General features: G+C 36.8%; 1 protein-coding gene across 4 annotated transcripts in view; it reads left to right on the forward strand.

The window, feature by feature from the left end:
• The window catches only part of EXOC6B (exocyst complex component 6B), a 722,841-nt gene that overhangs the window by 427,412 nt on the left and 273,431 nt on the right, over positions 1-21,998 (forward strand). For all 4 annotated transcript variants that reach the window (XM_082426006.1, XM_082426005.1, XM_082426007.1 and 1 more), the window contains one exon: positions 5,680-5,859. In XM_082426006.1, the coding sequence (XP_082282132.1) occupies positions 5,680-5,859 (180 nt within the window). The remainder of the gene's footprint in view (positions 1-5,679; positions 5,860-21,998) is intronic.

A 21,998-nucleotide genomic window follows, 5' to 3' on the forward strand; every position in this document is an offset into this window, starting at 1 on the left:
ATGTAAATGAAAAGATGTTCAACATCACAAATCTTTAAGGAAATGCAAATCAAAACTACAATGAGATATTACCTTACATGTTAGAGTGGTATCATCAAAAAGATAAGAGATAGGGTATATATCCAGAGAAAATTCTAATTTGAAAATATACATGCACCCCAGTGTTCATAGTGCACTATTTACAATAGACAAGACATGGAAGCAACCTAAATGTCCATCAACAGATCAATGGTTAAAGAAGATGTGGTATATATATACAATGGAATACTACTCAGCCATAAAAAAGAACGAAATAATGCCATTTGCAGCAACATGGATGGATCTAGAGATTATCATACTAAGTAAAGTAAATCAGACAGAGAAAGACAAATGCCATATATCACTTATATGTGGAATCCAAAATATGATACAAATGAACTTATTTACAAAACAGAAGTAGACCCACAGACATAGGAAACAAACTTATGGTTACCAAGGGGGAAAGGGGATGGGGGAAGGATAAATTAGGAGTTTGGGATTAGCAGATACAAACTAGTATATATAAAATAGATAAATAAAAAAGTCCTACTGTATAGCACAGGGAACTATATTCAATATCTTGTAATAAACCGTAATGGAAAAGAATATATATGTGTGTGTGTGTGTGTGTGTGTGTGTGTGTGTGTGTGTGTGTATGTGTGTGTGTGTGTATATATATATATATATATATATATATATATATATACACACATATAAAATATATGTATAGCTGTACTTTGCTGTACACCAGAAACTAACTTAACATTGTAAATCGACTATACTTCTATTAAAAAAAAAGACACAAGAGATAACAAATGCTGGCAAGGATGTGGAGAAAAGGGAACCCTTGTGTACTGTTGGTGGGAATGTAAGCTGGTACAGCCACTATGGAAAACAGTATGGCGGTTCCTCAAGAAATTAAAAATAGAACTACCATGTGATCCAGCAATTCTACTTCTGGGTGTATATTCAAAGGAATCAATATCTTGAAGAGTTATGTATACTTTCACATTCATTACAGCATTAATCAAAATAGTCAAGATATGGAAAAAACCTAAGTGTCTATTAATGGATGAATAGCTAAATTATACACACCCATACACACACACACCGCATACACACAGTGGAATATTATTCAGCCATTAAAAAAAGAAGAAAATCCTGATCAGTTGCAAAAACATGGATGAACCTAGAAGGCATTATGCAAAATGAAATAAACCAGACAGACAAATACTTCATGGTATCATTTATATGTGGAATCTAAGAAAAAAAGTTGAACTCATAGAAACAAAGAGTAGAAAAATTATTGCCAGGGCTGGGGGGTGAAGAAATAGAGGTTGATAAAAGGATACAAACTTTCAATTGTAAGATGAATAGTCTGAGCATCTAGTATATAACAATGTGACTATAGTTGATTACACTATTGTATAAATGATAATTGCTAAGAGAGTAGAACTTCAATGTTCTCACCAAAACAAACAAAAAAAAGTTAATATGTGAGGTGATAGCTGTGTTAATTAACTTGATGTGGGGAATCCTTTTGCAGTGTATATATTTAGTCATTATGTTTTTCATTTTGAATATCTTACAACTTGTCAGTTATATGCTAATTAAACTGAAAGAAATTCTACCTAATATTTAAGGATGAAATTTCACCACTTCTCTATAATATTTTCCAGGAAATAGAAGCAGAGAGAATACTACGTAACTCACTCTGTGAGGCCAGCATTACCATAATACCAGCCAGACATCGCAGGAAAGGAAAACTACAGACTAATATTTCTCATGAACTTAGATACAGAATCCTCAACAAAATATTATGACGTTGAATCCAACAATGTATCAGAATTATACACTACCACCAAACGGGTCTGCAAGACTTATTCAACATCAAAAATCAAGTATTGTAATTCATCACATTAATGGGCTAAAGAAGAACAATTATAGAATCATATTAATAGATATAGAAAATGCATTTGACAAAATCCAGCACCTATTCATGATAAAAACCTCTCAGCTAACTATAATAGAAGGGGAACATCCTCAACTTGGTAAAGAACATCTACAAAAGTCCTACAAATAACATCATACCTGATAGTGAGAAACTAGAAACTTTCCTGCTAAAATCATGAAAAAGGCCGGGATGTCCTTTTATACCACTCTTATTCAACATTCAGTAAGCCATGAAATAAAAGATTTACAGACTGGGAAGATAGAAATAAAACTGACTTAGTTTACAGACGACATGATTGTCTAAGTAGAAAATATGAAAGAATTAACAATAACAAAAATACTGCTGGAAGTAATAAATGAATGTAGTAAGGTTCAGCATATAAAATTGATATACAAGTTATTTGCTTTATCATTATACCAGTAACAAATAACTGGAATTTGTAATTAAAAACATAATGCTATTTACATTAACATTGAAAAAAGAGAGAAATAGGTATAAATCTAACAAGATAAACAAGATCTATGTGAGAAAACCTGTAAAACTCTGATAAAAAGTAATCAAAGAAGTAAGATCTAAATAAGTGGAGATATGTTCCTTATTCGTGGATAAGAAGACTCAATATTTTATCAAGATATCAGTTCTTTTCAACTTAATCTAAAGATTCAGTCCCAGTCCAAATTCCAGCAACTCATTTTGTGGATATTGACATATTGTTTCCGAAGTTTATATGGAGAGGCAAAACACCCAGAATAGTCAACACAATATTGACGGAGAACAATGTTGGAGAACTGACACTACCTGACTTCAAGACTTACTATAAAGCTACAGTAATCAAGACAGTGTGGTATTGGCAAAAAAAAAAAAAAGATAATTAGGTCAAGGGAACAACATAGGAGCCCAGAAATAGACTCTCGCAAATATAGTCAACTGATTGTTGACATGCAGTAAACTCAGTTTAATGGAGAAATGAAAGTCTTTTCAATAAATGTTGTTGAAACAACTCGACATCCACCTGCAAAAAAGAAAAAAAAATGAACCTAGACACAGATGTTACACTTTAAAATTGAGTTAAAAATTTGAGTTTGAGTTAAACTCAAAAAAATTTGAGTTAATTGAGTTAAAAATTAACTCAAAAGGGATCACAGACTTACATATGAAACACAGCACTATAAAACTCTTAGAAGATAACATAAGGGAAAATGTTGGTGACCTTGGGTTTGGCTATGACTTAAGGTACACCAACCAGAACACGATCCATCACAGAAAATACTGATAAGATGGACTTCATTAAAATGAAAAACTTCTGCTGTAGAAAAGACACTGTTAAAAGAATGAAAAGAAGGAGAAAATGTTTGTAAAATGCATATCTAATAAAGGACTTATATCCAAAATATACAAAGAATGGGTAAAAGTCAACAATAAGAAAATTAAAAAGTGGGTTTAACGTGGCTTCACTTTAAAAATGGGCAAAAGATCCGAATAGATACCACACCAAAGGATGGAGAGGGAGTTATAAGTTAAAACAACAATGAGATACCTTTGTACAACTCTTAAAAAGGCTAAAACTGAAAACACTGACAACAAATGCTGGAGCAGTAGCAGCTCTCATTCATTGCTGGTGCTAATACAAAATGGTAATGTTATTTTGAAAGACAATTTGTCAGTTTCTTCCAAGGCTAAACAGAAATAGTCTTCCCATGCAATTCACCGGTCATGCTTCTTGGTAACTATCCAAGTGAACTGAAATGTTAAGCTACACAAAAACTTACCCATAAATCATTACAGTAGCATTATTCATAATTGACTACACTCAGAAGTTATCAAGATGTCCTTCAATAGGTAAATGGATAAACAAACTATGATACATCCTGACAATGGAGTATTATTCAGTGATGAAAAGGAATGAACTGTCAAGCCATAGAAAGACATGGAGGAAAATTAACTGCACATTGCTAAGTAAAATAAGCCAATCAGCTACATACATGGTTCCCAGTATAAGACATTGTAGAAAGGCAAAGTTCTGGAGAAAGTAAAAAGATGGTTTGTTTCCAGGATTTGGGGGATGAGCAAGGGAGGGCTGGATAGAGCAGAGTGGATTTTTATGGCAAGAAAAACTATTCTGTACAATTCTGTAATAGTGAATACATGACATTATCCATTTGTAATTACCCATGGAACTGTACAACACAATAGTAAACCCTGATGCAAACTGTGAGCTTTAGTTAATAATAAAATATCAATATCGGTTCATCTATTGTAACAAATGTTCCACACTAATGCAAGGTTTTTTAAATAGGGGAAACAGTGGGAGGGGGATGGCGGGCAGTATCTGCAAATGCTCTGTACTTTCTGCTCAATTTTTCTTTAAGCCCAGATTTCTAGAAAATAATGTTTATTTATTAAAAGAAAACTTAGTAAAATGGGAATTCAAGGACAGTATTAAATTATCATACAAGTAAGTAAATATGTAAGCAGAGAAATGCTCTTAGAACTGTGTTCATATAAGTAAACATAGTCAATGCCTATATTATAGTATGTAAATACCTGTAAAATTATGCAGCCATTAAAAAGGTGAAAATGGAGAGGAGGGTATGAGTTCGAGTAAAATTTTGGGGTTAGAATTTATAGGACACCGTGACTATGAAGGAATGAATGGAATCCAATATGTTGCTTAAATCTCTGCCTTGGCCTGAAATGAACAGGAGAAGAGTGGGAATTATGATTATTCTCGTCCTGGACTTACAGTATTCAAAGTTTCTGTGAGCCATAATGCAGGAAACAATCAGAAATATGGGTTTTTAACAAGAAAGGGTTTGGACAGATATAGTGGAAGCCATAGGAGGTGATGAAATCATCCAGCAAAAGTGAGAGGATTAGAGGCCAGAAAAGTAAAAGTAAAACTATGTCCTGAAAGCCAACAGAGAACAGGGTAAGCTCAGACTGAAAAATGGATACTGGATATGGTAGCCTGGCAGTCACGGATTACCCTGGACCAATCCATGTTGATGCGTTGTTAGATTGCAGCATAGACTGTTTTGTCCTAAAAATGTTTTTCTTGGAGCTTTAGTCCCATAACACTTCTTAGAGCCTTTTATATGCCAGTGTAAATCAAGACTCTTTTAAACTGGGTTTCTCAGACTTAATTGATCTAGGAACTTTTTTGCTGTCATTTAAGCATTTTTCAGGACTATTGTTAATTAGAGCCTATTTTAGGAAATGTGTGCCAATCTTTGAAGAAACTTGATTATAAAGACTCTAGAAAGGTAGGATAGTCACTAGTGAGAACATACAGCATTAAATTAGAAACTTCAGGATACTTAAAATAAGCAAAGTGAAGAGACTAGCGACTATAAGAGAGGTTGATATTGCAGGAAGGGAGGTTCTTGGAATCCCAGAAGAGAAGAAAGAGAATAGGATCCTGAGAACGAGTGTAGTTTGGAACATAGGTAAGAAGGTACAAAGGATGCAGATAGCTGAGGGCAGTGAAGGCAGTTTCTCTATTTGGTGAATCAATATAATAATTTGTCTTGCAGATACAAAATAGAAAGGACTCTACTGAGCTTTTGAAAACAAGAAAAATTAATGGAGACTGTGATATTACTTGATATTCTCAATTATGTTACTTAGTTTGAGATGTCTCCAAGCAGAGATTTCTGCTTTGCTTATACTGGAATTTTGAATGGTCATTCAAATTTCATATTTCACAGGATGCCAGACATGCAGCTGAAGAAGAGATTTATACCAACTTAAACCAGAAGATTGACCAGTTTCTACAGCTGGCTGACTATGACTGGATGACAGGAGATTTGGGCAACAAAGCTAGTGATTACCTAGTAGACCTCATTGCCTTTCTACGTAGCACGTTTGCTGTCTTCACACACCTTCCTGTAAGTGACCATTGCTTTTACTTTGTCCACCATATAGAAAAAAGGGTTCTTAAAATCTAGATTGGTGAAATATGTTTGTTTCTGCTTTAACTAGCCAGGAAGCTGTGGATATAAAAGCTCACACTATAATTATCATCCCTTACAAGATTTAAAGACCTCTTTCATCATTTTTTCGTTGACATTTGCATTTTGTTTATTCTGGAAATGGTTCCTAATATTATGTCTACTTATATCCCTCCTAACTTCAGGGTAATTAGTACAAACATAATGAATGCCTTGGTAGAAGTAGAATAGAAAATTAGGAGTTAGAATTTTAGATATGTATTTTTAAATTCTAGAATGTCCATTTAAAGCTTTTTATATCCTCAAATTCTCTGGTGAAATTTTCCATCATTTTTCCAATTTGTCTATCTTTTCTCTATTTTCTTGAGCATATTTATCACAGACTTTTAAAAATTGAAGTATAGTTGATTTACAATATTATATTAGGGACTTCCCTGGCAGTCCAGTGGTTACAACTCTGCTCCCAATTCAGGGGACATGGGTTCGATCCCTCGTCGGGGAACTAAAATCCCGAATGCCTCACGGTGCAGCCAAAAAAAAAAAAAGTCACAATATTATATTAGTTTCAGGTGTACAGCATAGTGATTCAGTATTTTTACAGATTTTACTCCATTAAAAGTTATTATGAAAAAAAAAGTTATTATGAGATAATGGCTATAATTCCATGTGCTATATGATATATCCTTGTTGCTTATCTGTTTTATACATAGTAGTTTTGTATCTCTTAATCCCTTTCTCCTGTCTTGTCCCTCCCTCTTTCCTTCTTTTCTATTGTTTCTTGATCTCTATTTTATTTATTTCCTCTCTAATCTTTATTATTTCCTTCCTTCTGATGACTTTGGCCTTTGTTTGTCTTTTTCTAATTTCTTTAAGTGCTTGGTTAGGTACTTTATTTGAGGCTTTACTTATTTCTTGAGGAAGGCCTGTATTGCTATAAACTTCCCCCTTAGAACTGCTTTTGCTGCATCTCATAGATTTTGGAGTGTTGTGTTTCCTTTTTCCTTTGTCTCAACGTATTTTCTGATTTCCTCTTTGATTTCTTCATTGACCAGTTGGTTTTTTAGTAGCATGTTGTTTAGTCTCCACATGTTCATGCTTTTCCCATTTTTCTTCCTGTAATTGAGTTCTAATTTTATACCATTGTAGTGGGGGGAAATGCTTGATATAATATCTATCTCCTTAAATTTGTTCAGCCTTATTTTGTGGCCCAGCATGTGATCTGTCCTGGAGAATGTTCCATGTGCACTTGAAAGGAATGTGTATTCTGCTGTTTTTGGATGAAATGTCCTGTAGATATCTTTTAAGTTTAACTGTTCAAGTGTGCCATTTAAGACCACTGTTATATGATTGATTTTCTTTCTGGATGATATGTTCATTGATGTAAGTGAGGTATGAAAGTTCCCTATTGTTATGGTATTATTGTCAATTTCTCCCTTTATGTCTGTGAATATTTGCTTTATATATTTAGGTGCCCCTGTATTGGGTGTACATACTAATGAGTGTAATATCCTTGTCTTGTATTGATCCCCTTATCATTGTATAATGCCCTTCTTTGTCTTTTGTGATAGCCTTTGTTTGAAAGTCTATTTTGTCTGAAGTGACTATTGTTACCCTGGCTTTCTTATTGTTCCCGTTTGCGTAAAATATCTTTTTTCATTGCCTCACCTTCTTTATGTATGTGAGTTTCTTAGGCAACATATAGAAGGGTCTTGTTTTTTCATTTAATCAGCCACCCTGTGTCCTTTGAGTGAGCATTTGTCCATTGATATTTAAAGTAATTATTAATAGGTATGTACTTATTGCCATTTTGTCACTTGTTTTCTGCTTGTTCATGTAGTTCTTCTCTGTTCATTTTTTCTTCTTTTTGTTTCTTCCCTTGTGGTTTTGTTGATTTTCTTTAGTAGTATATACCAGAGAACTCCTAGATGTTTTCATTTTTTACAATTTGCTCTTTTCTTTTGCTGTTCTGATTGGGTGATTTACATTATTCTACCAGATCACTTATGCATTCTTCTGTATCACTTAGTTTGCTATTCATTCCTCCTAGTGTGCTTTTAATTTCAGCTGTTGAATTCTTCATTCTGATTGGGTCTTTTAAAATATTTTCTAGTTTCTTATTAAAGTTACTTGCGTGTAGATAGATTCTTTCCCCTAATTCAGTTAACATTTTTTATAACCAGTGGTTTGAATTCTTTTTCAGGTAAGTTGTTTATTTATGTATCATTATTTTTTCAGCTGTTTTTTCTTGCTCTTTCAATTGAGAACAGTTCTTCTGCCATTGCATTTTGCTTAACTTTCTCTGTTTCTATGAGTTTAGGTGAAACAGTTACCTATTGTGGTCTTGAAGGGGTGTTCTTATGTGGCAGCATCCCTATGTGTGCCCAGTGCCTTTGGTGGGAGAGCTGGATTTGGTGTGGAAACAAGTCACATCTTTCCTCAGGATGTGCTGGTAGCTATCAGCTTGGTAGGGAGTGGGGCTAGAGATGGAGGAGCTAGAGCTGGCACCAGGTGTGAAGTGGGACTTCCCCTCTGCTCAGTGGCCATGACCACCCTATGAGGGGTGGGGTCTGATCCCAAATTCCTGGAGCAGAAGCCCTGAGGGTCTGGCCTGGGCCAGCTCTGTTCCCTTTAACTGTGTGTTTCCCCCTTTTTCCACACTGGGAGGCTTGCCCAAGTGGTGGGAAGTGCTGAAGTAAGTTGGGTCCATGGGGTCTCTTGGCCTGTGTTGATTGCAGACAGAGGTTCAAGCTGTCTCTGATACGCTGCCTATATAGGTTCCCACAATTGTTTCCCTCACAGCTGATCACTGCCCCCGTCCCTGCTCCCCCTGCCCTGTTGTGGAACCACACTATAGAGCTGTTGTTGTCTATGTGGACTTTCAGTATCAGGAGTTGAGCTATGCTCGAGTGCTGCCATCAGAGATTTGGGCTTCTTGTGATGTTCTGCTTGAGTAAGCATTAACATTGACCCCAATCCCACCCAGGCTCTGCCTGAAGACCAGGTTGTCTCTGCATCCCAAGATCGAGTTTTCTCCCTGGTCATGACCACCCCAGATTTAATGCCCTGCTGCGACATGGAGTGAGCAGCACTGGTGCATTGGCTCGGCTCAGGCTGAGGCATGCACTGAGGCAGTTGTGGGAAACCTGGCAGCCACTAGAGCAGAACTCTTTCCACCCTGCCTTGAGGGCAACCCAGCACTCATGTGCTCTTCATGAGCAGCGTTCAGGCTTCCCACTGCCCCCCTGTTAGTCCCAGTGGTCCTCCAACCAGCCAAAGAGGCTTGTCTCTCCTGCACAGGACCCCAGACTTGGGCATCCAATCTGTGGCTCTCACCACTCACTCCCCACGGCAGGTGTCCACCCATGTATTCTTCCTGTTACTCTGAGTCACCGCCCAGGAACACAGGGCCCAACCCGATCGCTTTCTTCCCATCCTGCCTGATTACCTGTGTATCTTTCTTACAGCCTTGTTTGTACAGGATTCCTTCTGCCAGTTTCCAGTTAGTTTTCGGTGAGAATTGTTCGACATGTAGATGTATTTTGACGTGTTCATGGGGAGATGTGAGCTCCATGTCCTCTTAATCCACTATCCTGATCCTCCTCCTCTACAGTTCTTTTAAAGACATTTATTAATGCCTGTGTGTAGTTCACCTACATGTTGGTTTGACTTGTTTCTGAAGTTTTGGTTTTTTGGTTTTTTTGTTGTTGTTGTTTTCAGTTATATGGTCCTATCTCTTCCTACCATTTTTTGGTATATATTAGACATTGTTTTTAAAAAATGTAGAGGTTCCAAATGGTATCACCTGCCACCAGAATCAGTTCATCCTTTCCCTTACTAAGTAGCTGGAATGAGTGGGTGGGTTGTGGTTTGAGCCTTATCATCTTAATCCAATCATGGATTGATCCGGGTTGAGCTTGGGTTGCAGTTGTAATGTACCTTTGGTTTACCTATTTTTAATCTAATTTAATTGTATTTTTTTCACATCTTTATTGGAGTATAATTGCTTTACAATGGTGTGTTAGTTTCTGCTGTATAACAAAGTGAATCAGCTATACGTATACATATATCCCCATATCTCTTCGCTCTTGCATCTCCCTCCCTCCCACCCTCCCTATCCCACCCCTCTAGGGGGTCACAAAGCACCGAGCTGGTCTCCCTGTGCTATGTGGTTGCTTCCCACTAGCTAACGGCTTTACATTTGGTAGTGTATATATGTCCATGCCACTCTCTCACTTTGTCCCAGCTTCCCCTTCCCCATGTCTTCAAGTCCGTTCTCTAGTAGGTCTGCGTCTTTATTCCTGTCTTGCCCCTAGGTTCTTCATGACTTTTTTTTTTTTTTTAGATTCCATATATATGTGTTAGCATACTGTATTTGTTTTTCTCTTTCTGACTTACTTCACTCTGTATGACAGACTCTAGGTCCATCCACCTCACTACAAATAACTCAATTTCATTTCTTTTTATGGCTGAGTAATATTCCATTGTATATATGTGCCACATCTTTTTTATCCATTCATCTGTCGATGGACACTTAGGTTGCTTTCATGTCCTGGGTATTGTAAATAGAGCTACAATGTACATTGTGGTACATGACTCTTTTTGAATTATGGTTTCCTCAGGTATATGCCCAGGAGTGGGATTGCTGGGTCATATGGTAGTTCTATTTTTAGTTTTTTAAGGAACCTCCATACTGTTCTCCATAGTGGCTGTATCAATTTACATTCCCACCAACAGTGCAAGAGGGTTCCCTTTTCTCCACACCCTCTCCAGCATTTATTGTTTCTAGATTTGTTTAAGATGGCCATTCTGACTGATGTGAGGTGATATCTCATTGTAGTTTTGATTTGCATTTCTCTAATGATTAATGGTGTTGATCATTCTTTCATGTGTTTGTTGGGAATATGTATATCTTCTTTGGAGAAATGTCTATTTAGGTCTTATTCCCATTTTTGGATTGGGTTGTTTGTTTTTTTAATATTGAGCTGCATGAGCTGTTTATATATTTTGGAGATTAATCCTTTGTCCGTTGATTCATTTGCAAATATTTTCTCCCATTCTAAGAGTTGTCTTTTCGTCTTGTTTATGGTTTCCTTTGCTGTGCAAGAGCTTTTACATTTCATTAGGTCCCATTTGTTTATTTTTATTTCCATTTCTCTAGGAGGTGGGTCAAAAAGGATCTTGCTGTGATTTATGTCATAGAGTGTTCTTCCTATGTTTTCTTCTAAGACTTTTATAGCATCTGGCCTTACATTTAGGTCTTTAATCCATTTTGAGTTTATTTTTGTGTATGGTGTTAGGGAGTGTTCTAATTTCATTTTTTTACATGTAGCTGTCCAGTTTTCCCAGCACCACTTACTTATTGAAGAGGCTTTCTTTTCTCCATTGTATACCCTTGCCTCCTTTATCAAAAATAAGGTGACCATATGTGTGAGGGTTTATCTCTGGGCTTTCTGTCCTGTTCCATTGATCTATATTTCTGTTTTTATGCCAGTACCATACTGTCTTGATTACTGTAGCTTTGTAGTATAGTCTGAAGTCCAGGAGCCTGATTCCTCCAGTTCCGTTTTTCTTTCTCAAGATTGCTTTGGGGTTTCCCTGGTGGCGCAGTGGTTGAGAATCTGCTTGCCAATGCAGGGGACACGGGTTTGAGCCCTGGTCTGGGAAGATCCCACATGCCGCGGAGCAACTAAGCCCGTGAGCCACAATTACTGAGCCTGCGCGTGTGGAGCCTGTGCTCCGCAACAAGAGAGGCCGTGATAGTGAGAGGCCCGCGCACCACGATGAAGAGTGGCCCCCACTTGCCGCAACTAGAGAAAGCCCTCACACAGAAACGAAGACCCAACACAGCCATCAATCAATCAATAAATAAATAATTTAAAAAAATTGCTTTGGCTATTCAGGGTCTTTTGTGTTTCCATACAAATTGTGAATTTTTTTGTTTTAGTTCTGTGAAAAATGCCAGTGGTAGTTTGATAGGGATTGCACTGAATCTGTAGATTGCTTTGGGTAGTAGAGTCATTTTCACAGTGTTGATTCTTCCAATCCAAGAACATGGTATATCTCTCCATCTGTTTGTATCATCTTTAATTTCTTTCATCAGTGTTTTATAGTTTGCTGAGTACAGGTGTTTTGTCTCCTTAGGTAGGTGTATTCCTAGGTATTTTATTCTTTTTGTTGCAATGGTAAATGGGAATGTCTTCTTAATTTCACTTTCAGATTTTTCATCATTAGTATTTGGAATGCAAGAGATTTCTGTGCATTAATTTTGTATCCTGCTACTTTAGCAAATTCATTGATTAGCTCTAGTAGTTTTCTGGTAGGATCTTTAGGATTCTCTGTGTATAGTATCACGTCATCTGCAAACAGTGACAGCTTTACTTCTTCTTTTCCAATATGGATTCCTTTTATTTCTTCTTCTTCTCTGATTGCTGTGGCTAAAACTTCCAAAACAATGTTGAATAATAGTGGTGAGAGTGGGCAACCTTGTCTTGTTCCTGATCTTAGTGGAAATGGTTTTAGGTTTTCACCATTGAGGATGATTTTGGCTGTGGGTTTGTCATATATGGCCTTTATTATGTTGAGGTAAGTTCCCTCTATGCCTACTTTCTGGAGGGTTTTTATCATAAATGGGTGTTGAATTTTGTCAAAAGTTTTTTCTGCATCTATTGAGAAGATCTTGTGGTTTTTATTCTTCAATTTGTTAATATGGTGTATCACATTGATTAATTTGCGTATATTGAAGAATCCTTGCATTCCTGGGATAAACCCCACTTGAACATGGTGTATGATCCTTTTAATGTGCTGTTGGATTCTGTTTGCCAGTATTTTGTTGAGGATTTTTGCATCTATGTTCATCAGTGATATTGGCCTGTAGTTTTCTTTCTTTGTGACATCTTTGTCTGGTTTTGGTATCAGGGTGATGGTGGCCTCATAGGATAAGTTTGGGAGTGTTTCTCTCTCTGCTGTATTTTGGAAGAGTTTGAGAAGGATAGGTGTTAACTCTTCTCTAAATGTTTGATAGAATTTGCCTGAGAAGACATCTGGTCCTGGGCTTTTGTTTGTTAGAAGATTTTTAATCACAGTTCCAAGTTCAGTGCTTGTGATTGGTCTGTTTATATTTTCTATTTCTTCCTGGTTCAGTCTCTGAAGGTTGTGCTTTTCTAAGAATTTGTCCATTTCTTCCAGGTTGTCCATTTTATTGGCGTATAGTTGCTTGTAGTAATCTCTCATGATCCTTTGTATTTCTGCAGTGTCAGTTGTTACTTCTCCTTTTTCATTTCTAATTCTGTTGATTTCAGTCTTCTCCCTTTTTTACTTGATGAGTATGGCTAATGGTTTATCAATTTTGTTTATCTTCTCAAAGAACTAGCTTTTAGTTTTATTGATCTTTGCTATTGTTTCCTTCATTTCCTTTTCATTTATTTCTGATCTGATCTTTATGATTTCTTTCCTTCTGCTAACGTTGGGGGCTTTTTGTTCTTTCTCTAATTGCTTTAGGTGTAAGGTTAGGTTGTTTATTTGAGATGTTTCTTGTTTGTTAGGGTAGGATTGTATTGCTATAAACTTCCCTCTTAGAACTGCTTTTGCTGCATCCCACAGGTTTTGGGTCATCATGTTTTCATTGTCATTTGTTTCTAGGTATTTTTTGATTTCCCCTTTTATTTCTTCAGTGATCTCTTGGTTATTAAGTAGTGTATTGTTTGGCCTCCATGTGTTTGTATCTTTTACAGATTTTTTCCTATAATTGATATCTAGTCTCATAGTGTTGTGGTCAGAAAAGATACTTGATAAAAATTCATATTTCTTAAATTTACCAAGGCTTGATTTGTGACCCAAGATATGATCTATCCTGGAGAATGTTCCATGAGCACTTTAGAAGAAAGTGTATTCTGTCGTTTTTGCATGGAGTGTCCTATAAATATCAAGTCCATCTTGTTTAATGTATCATTTAAGGTTTGTGTTTCCTTATTTATTTTCATTTTGAATGATCTGTCCATTGGTGAAAGTGGGGTGTTAAAGTCCCCTACTATTATTGTGTTACTGTCAGTTTCCCCTTTTATGGTTATTAGCATTTCCCTTATGTATTGAGGTGCTCCTATGTTGGGTGCATAAATATTTACAATTGTTATATCTTCTTCGTCGATTAATCCCTTGGTCATTATGTAGTTTCCTTTGTCTCTTGTAATAGTTATTGTTTTAAAGTCTATTTTGTCTGATAGGAGAATTGCTACTCCAGCTTTCTTTTGATTTCCATTTGCATGGAATATCTTTTTCCATCCCCTCACTTTCAGTCTGTATGTGTCCCTAGGTCTGAGGTGGGTCTCTTGTAGACAGCATATATATGCTTCTTGTTTTTGTATCCATTCAGCCAGTCTACGTCTTTTGGTTGGAGCATTTAATCCATTTGTGTTTAAGGTAATTATCAATATGTATGTTCCTATTACCATTTTCTTAATTGTTTTGAGTTTGTTATTGTAGGTCTTTTCCTTCTCTTGTGTTTCCTGCCTAGAGAAGTTCCTTTAGCATTTGTTGTAAAGCTGGTTTGGTGGTGCTGAATTCTCTTAGCTTTTGCTTGTCTGTAAAGGTTTTAATTTCTCCATCAAATCTGAATGAGATCCTTGCTGGGTAGAGTAATCTTGGTTGTAGGTTTTTCCCTTTCATATCCTTAAATATGTCCTGCCACTCCCTTCTGGCTTGCAGAGTTTCTGCTGAAAGATCAGCTGTTAACCTTATGGGGATTCCCTTGTGTGTTATTTGTTGATTTTCCCTTGCTGCTCTTAATATTTTTTCTTTGTATTTAATTTTTGATAGTTTGATTAATATGTGGCTTGGAATGTTTCTCCTGTATGGGACTCTCTGTGCTTCCTGGACTTGATTAACTATTTCCTTTCCCATATTAGGGAAGTTTTCAAATATAATCTCTTCAAATATTTTCTCAGTCCCTTTCTTTTTCTCCTCATCTTCTGGGACCCCTATAATTCAAATGTTGTTTTGTTTAATGTGTCCCAGAGGTCTCTGAAACTGTCCTTAATTCTTTTCATTCTTTTTTCTTTATTCTGCTCTGCAGTAGTTATTTCCACTATTTTATCTTCCAGGTCACTTATCCGTTCTTCTGCCTCAGTTATTCTGCTATTGATTCCTTGTAGAGAATTTTTAATTACATTTATTGTGTTGTTCATCATTGTTTGTTTGCTCTCTAGTTCTTCTAGGTCCTTGTTAAACGTTTCTTGTATTTTCTGTATTCTATTTCCAAGATTTTGGATCATCTTTACTATTATTATTCTGAATTCTTTTTCAGTTGGACTGCCTATTTCCTCTTCATTTGTTTGGTCTGGTGGGTTTTTACCTTGGTCCTTCATCTGCTGTGTGTTTCTCTGTCTTCTTATTTTGCTTAAGTTACTGTGTTTGGGATCTCCTTTTTGCAGGCTGCAGGTTCGTAGTTCTCTTGGTTTTGGTGTCTGCCCCCAGTGGCTAAGGTTGGTTCAGTGGGTTGTGTAGGCTTCCTGGTGGAGGGGAGTAGTGCCTGTGTTCTGGTGAATGAGGCTGGATCTTGTCTTTCTGGTGGGCAAGTCCACATCCGGTGGTGTGTTTTTGGTTTTCTGTGACCTTATTATGATTTTAGGCAGCCTCTGTGGTAATGGGTGGGGTTGTGTTGTTTCTTGCTAGTTTCTTGGCATGGGGTGTGCAGCACTGTAGCTTGCTGGTGATTGAGTGGAGCTGGGTCTTGGCGTTGAGATGGGGATCTCTGGGAGATTTTCACCGTTTGATATTACGTGGAGCTGGGAGGTCTCTGGTGGACCAATGTCCTGAACTCGGCTCTCCCACCTCAGAGGCACAGGCCTGACGCCCGGCTGGAGCACCAAACCCTGTCAGCCACATTGCTCAGAAGAAAAGGGAGGAAAAAAGAAAGAAAAAATTAAATAAAATAAAGTTATTAAAATAAAAAATGGAAAATAATTATTAAAAATTAAAAAAAAGAAAGAACAAACGAAGAGAGCAACCAAACCAAAAAACAAATCCACCGATGATAACAAGTGCTAGAAACTTTACTAAAGAAAAAAAAAAATACGGACAGACAGAACCCTATGACAAATGGTAGAAGCAAAGCTATAGAGACAAAATCACACACAGATGCATACCCATACACACTCACAAAAAGAGAGAAAGGAAAAATATATATATTTATCGTTGCTCCCAACATCCACCATCTCAATTTGGGATGATTTGTTGTCTCTTCAGGTCTTCCACAGATGCAGGTACATCAAGTTGATTGTGGAGATTTAATCCACTGCTCCTGAGGCTGCTAGGAGAGATTTCCCTTTCTCTTCTTTGTTCGCACAGCTCCCAGGGTTCAGCTTTGGATTTGGCCCTGCCTTTGTGTGTAGGTCTCCTGAGGGCATCTGTTCTTCGCTCAGACAGGACGGGGTTAAAGTAGCAGCTGATTAGGGGGCTCTGGCTCACTCAGGCCAGGGGGAGGGAGGGGTACGGAGGAGGCGGGGCGAGCCTGCGGCGGCAGAGGCAGGCGTGATGTTGCACCAACCTGAGGCGCGCCGTGTGTTCTCCCGGGGAAGTTGTCCCTGGATCACGGGACCCTGTCAGTGGCGGGCTGCACAGGCTCCCGGGAGGGGGGCTGTGGAGAGTGACCTGTGCTTGCACACAGGCTTTTTGCTGGCTGCAGCAGCAGCCTTAGCACCTTGTGCCCGTCTCTGGTGTCCACGCTGATAGCTGCAGCTCGTGCCCGTCTCTGGAGCTCGTTTAGGCAGTGCTCTTAATACCCTCTCCTCACGCCCCCCGAAATAAAGTGTCAAGAAAAAGTCTCTTGCCTCTTCGGCAGTTCCAGACCTTTTCCCGGACACACTTCCAGCTAGCTGTGGTGAACTATCCCCCTTTAGGCTGTGTTCACGCAGCCAACCCCAGTTCTCTCCCTGCAATCCGACCTCCAAAGCCCGAGCCTCAGCTCCCAGCACCCACCCACCCCAGCGGGTGAGCAGACGAGCCTCTCGGGCTGGTGAGTGCTGGTCGGCACCGATCCTCCGTGTGGGAATCTCAACGCTTTTCCCTCCGCACCCCTGTGGCTGCGCTCTCCTCCGTGGCTCCGAAGCTTCCCCCCTCCGCCACCCCCGTCTCCGCCAGTGAAGGGGCTTCCTAGTGTGTGGAAACTTTTCCTCCTTCACAGCTCCCTCCCACTGGTGCAGGTCCCGTCCCTATTCTTTTGTCCCTGTTATTTCTTTTTTCTTTTGCCCTACCCAGGTACGTGGGGAGTTTCTTGCCTTTTGGGCTGTCTGAGTTCTTCTGCAAGCATTCAGTAGGTGTTCTGTAGGAGTTGTTCCACATGTAGATGTATTTCTGATGTATTTGTGGGGAGGAAGGTGATCTCCACTTCTTACTCTTCTGCAATCTTGAAGGTCTCTTCTGGTTTACCTTTGTTGCTGGGATGTGGTTCTTCTGAGCTTTTAATGTGAGCCTGGCACATTATTGTCTCTTCAGTACTGAGAGGACTATGGAAATTTCTCCTTTTCAGATAAACTTATCTCTTCAGCCTCCTGCTTTTTTCAATTTTAGAATTTGGCAAATATTTTGAGTAGAAGTCTTACCCATGTCAGCCATTGCCCACAGGAAAAAATGTGGTTAGAGACTGTCAATATCAATTCATTACTCCCTGAAGAGCTTTCAAGTTTCTACCTGAGATTCTCATGAATCCTCCCACTAGTGAGTCTTTTTTTCTCAAACACTGTGAGACTGCAGTAAATCTTACTTTGCTTTTGAAAGGTTTTGGCTTAGACCTTTATTTCCCTCAGCTGTGTAGCTTTAGAATTCAGAAAATGTCTTGAGGAGAAAGCTGGCTCTGAGATCTCTAATTTTGGCACTTCAGCCCCATGGAAGCAACAAAAATTCAGTGATTTTTTTTTTTTTTCACCCTGGTAGCTACTCTCTGCCTGGACCTAACCCAGATTCTCAGTCTGTTTCTGTTCCTAGGTTTGCCAAATGCCTCCAGGGACAGCTTCAGATCCTCAGCTCACCTTTAACAGGTCTGCCTTCTTTGCAATTTTATTCCCTTTAGTTTTCATTGCTTCCCAGCCTTCTGGTGTCTTTAAATATACGTTTTCTCTAATTTTTTTTTACTACCTTTCCTAGTTTTTGGTGGGAGTATTGGCCTGTAGAAAACTAGGTCATTTCCTCAAGCTTCATCTTGATACCAAAGCCAGAGAAAGTAGCACAAAAGACAAAACTTACAAACTAATCTCACAGTTATGGATGAAAACAAATTTAGCAAGTCAATTCCAAAATATTTTAATAAGAAAGTAACTTAGCATTAGTATGTAGGATTTATTTTAGAAATACAAGGATGGTTTGATATTTAACAATCTAATAATATAATTTATCACAGTACTAGGTGAAGGAGATAAAGTATATGAACATCTTTATATATTCTAAGAAGACATTGTATAACATCCAGCCTGCATTTCTGATTTTTAAAAAAAGTTACTAAAATACAAGCAATATAATATTTCAGTAACGTGATAAAGAGCATCTATGTGAAATTCAGCAGCCACCATAGACTTAGCAGTGGAAACTAAAAACATTTATTTGCATCAAATTCAGAAGAATGGTGAAGATTGTTCTCACCACTGCTTTAGAAGTTCTATCAAATAACTATGGTAAAAAAGAGAATAAATTACAAATATTACAGTGAGCCATGTATCTTATCATTATTCATAATTATTATTGTGTGGTTGGAAAACTCAAGAAAATCAACTGAAAAATAATTAGGACCAATAAGACTTTTGGTTACATGGTACACTTAGAAAACAAATCACCTTCTCTTATGTTAGCAAACCCTCATGGAAAGTATTGCCTTAAAAGTGCCCTCTTTGCTATTGAGGCATAAGGTATAAGATCTCTGTGAGTATACTTAACAAGTAATGTATAACACAAATGTGAAAAACATGTCACAGAGTAATTTAAAAGATACTTCATTATGTACAAATATATGCATATTATGTTCAAATATATGTGTTCTAGGATGAGAATATTTCATATTGTAGAGAGTTTCTCTGAAATTAATCTAACTGCAATGAATATCAAGTGAATTTGATGGTGGTGGGTTATCTTAACAAAATAATTCTACAATTCATTCAGAGACAAAATTGGAAAATATTTGCCAAAAAAATATGAAAAAGAAAATTAATGAGTGTGGTCTTTTCAAATATAGAAATGTTATTATTAACCAAAATAACTTAATATTCTTCTTACACTGGAATAGACTGGTAGATTAAAGGAATAGTTAAATACAAAATCTATAAATATTTCAAAGTATAAGTAAGAATTTAGTATATGATAAAGATGGCATTTAGCAATTGCTGTTACCAGTACTATCTGCTCATTTGGGTAAAAAGAATATTAACTCTATCTCATATATCAAAATGAATTCTAGATCAAATTTGTATTCATATTTTTATAAGAAAGAAATTCTGGGGAAACCAATAAAAATATTAGCAAATATTTCTATAATCTGAAAGTGACTCACCATCATAAGGATGACACCAAAGACTGAAATCATTAAGAAAAGGTTAATAATTTGGCTACAAAAAATGATTTTTAATCATTTAGGTTTAATGCACCTAAATGGTATTAATTAAGAAAATAGAATGTAAGATTATCAGTAAAAACAATTACGATAAATATTCCCAAAGGTTAATATCTATAATGTATAACAAAATCACACATTCTTTCAAATTTAATAAGAAGAAGATACAACTTGATGAAAAAGCTTACAAAAGTTGTATTAAGGCAGTCAGAAGACAAGAAAAATAAAAGACTGGTGATAACATGAACAAAACATGTAATTCTAGTAATAAGATATATATAAATGTTGTGGGGTATTTTTGCCTATAAGCTTGCCGAAAGTAAATAAGAAAACGATAACATTCAATATTTATGATTAATATTTCAGGAAATAGCTGTCCTGATACATTGCTGGTAGGTGTGTAAATGGGTATAGTCTTCTTAGTGGTTAGTTTTTCAATATCTCTCGTATATCTTTTAAAATTTGTTCACCTTTTACCCTGCAATCACATGTATAGAAATCTAACTGAAGTAATCATGGGTGTATTATAAAATTCAGATATAAATATCTTCATCATAGTGTTATCTTTTGTATAGTAAAGAGTTGGGAATAAATTAAAAGGCCAGTAACAGATGTATTAGCTAAATAAAGTACTATATAGTCACATAATGTGATGTCAATCATTCACTAAATTAATTTAGATGATATTTATTCATTTAAAAATATGTTATTCATCTCTTAATTTGGAAAGCAGATTGCTTTTCAAACTGGTTGGAGGCAAGGTGAAGTTCAGTGATGCTCTTGATTTTAATCCCCACATCACTCATCACCTTGTTCTTTTTTTTTTTTTTTTAATTTATTTATTTATTGGCTGTATCGGGTCTTAGTTGTGGAACTCGGGCTCCAGAGTGCGTGGACTCTTCAGTTGTGGCACTCGGGCTTAGTTGCCCGGCGGCAGGTGGGATCTTAGTTCCCTGACCAGGGATCAAACTGTCCCCTGCATTGCAAGATGGATTCTTAACCAGTGGACCACCAGGGAAGTCCCCATCACCTTGTTCTTAAATAAAGAAGCCTGGGACCTAAGAAAATAAAAAAGGGAATTCCCTGGCTGTCCAGTTGTTAGGACTCAGCACTTTCACTGCCAGGGCATGGTTTCAATCCCTGGTCAGGGAACTAAGATCCTGCAAGCCACTTGGCGTGGCCAAAATAAGAAAAAAAACCAACCAAAACTGTAACAATATGATCTCATTTTTATTAATATAAACATAGGAGCATTATTCATCTATATTGTATATAGTAAAAATCTAGAATTAAATACTCCCTGATTTAACTGTACTCATCTTTAGTCTGTAATTTTTCCCTTTTGTTTATCTGTGTTAAAAGTATTTTTTCCTGTCGTGAAATATTTATAATCCTGGGTTGGGAGAAGGTGATGTTTAGAATCATTATTCTCTATCTCAAGATTATTTTGTCTTTGATAATTAATTTATATTAAAAAAACCACTTTTACTGATGAAAGATTTTTTTTAATGTGTTTCATATTTTGAAAGGAAAATGGGCAGTAGTATTTTGGTCATTCTGTCTCACCCAGCATTGTACAGTTATTTGAGTGAGTAAGATTTTGGAGTATCATAAGGTAAAAATGCAATACTGCAAGTCAAAACCATCCTGTATAGGTGTTCTCAATATTCAAATTTCTTGTTTTTTTATTTCTCTATTCTTAAAATATGAAAATAACCCTCATGCCAAGTGTTACTGTTCATACATGTCATATAATATAGTGGTTCCTATATATACAGGAGCTATCATATGTCAATACCATACTTACTTTAACATCCAGGCAATTTAGAGGTAGTACTCTGAGTTAAACTCATGTTTGTCTAACTCCAGATACATGCTTTTTCCACCTATAGTGATGTGATCTTTGTTACAGGGTTATATTGTAAGTAATTAGTTGAGAGTGTTTTTCTTTTCTTTTTTTGTTTATTCTAAGCTGCCATTGCTACCTAAATACTATACAGTAACCTCTCAGTGTAGATTGCGTTGATCCTACCATTCATAATCACCTTACCACTTACCATTCAGAACTGAAGTCGGAGGTAATTCACAGCCCTGAATCCTCAATATGGCTTTCATAATTGCCATGTTTTTGTCTTGTCTAATATAGAGATGTCTTTCTGAAGCCACACGTTCAAAAAGTAGTCATATTCACCAACTATTGTATTCATTAGAATCAAATTAGTATGATTTCTAAAACTGTCCCTTGTTCTGGTTTTCCACAGGGAGCAAAATAGATGACTCAGCATTTATGTTCACATTCCCCAGCATACTAGATAAATTCTTCATGGAACCTCATTTTAGTAAAATGTATTAGCAAAATAGAGCTGTGTCTAAAATTCACTCTTGTACATTATTAGCGAAAGATGAGAGAGGAAGGAGCTAGCTATTTCTGAGAAAGAACCAGAGTCATTTGTCTTTTAATAAATATAAATACTTCTTTTCATTTAAA

The sequence above is a fragment of the Balaenoptera physalus genome (assembly GCF_965194825.1).
Source record: "Balaenoptera physalus genome assembly, chromosome: 15".
NCBI lineage: Eukaryota > Metazoa > Chordata > Mammalia > Artiodactyla > Balaenopteridae > Balaenoptera > Balaenoptera physalus.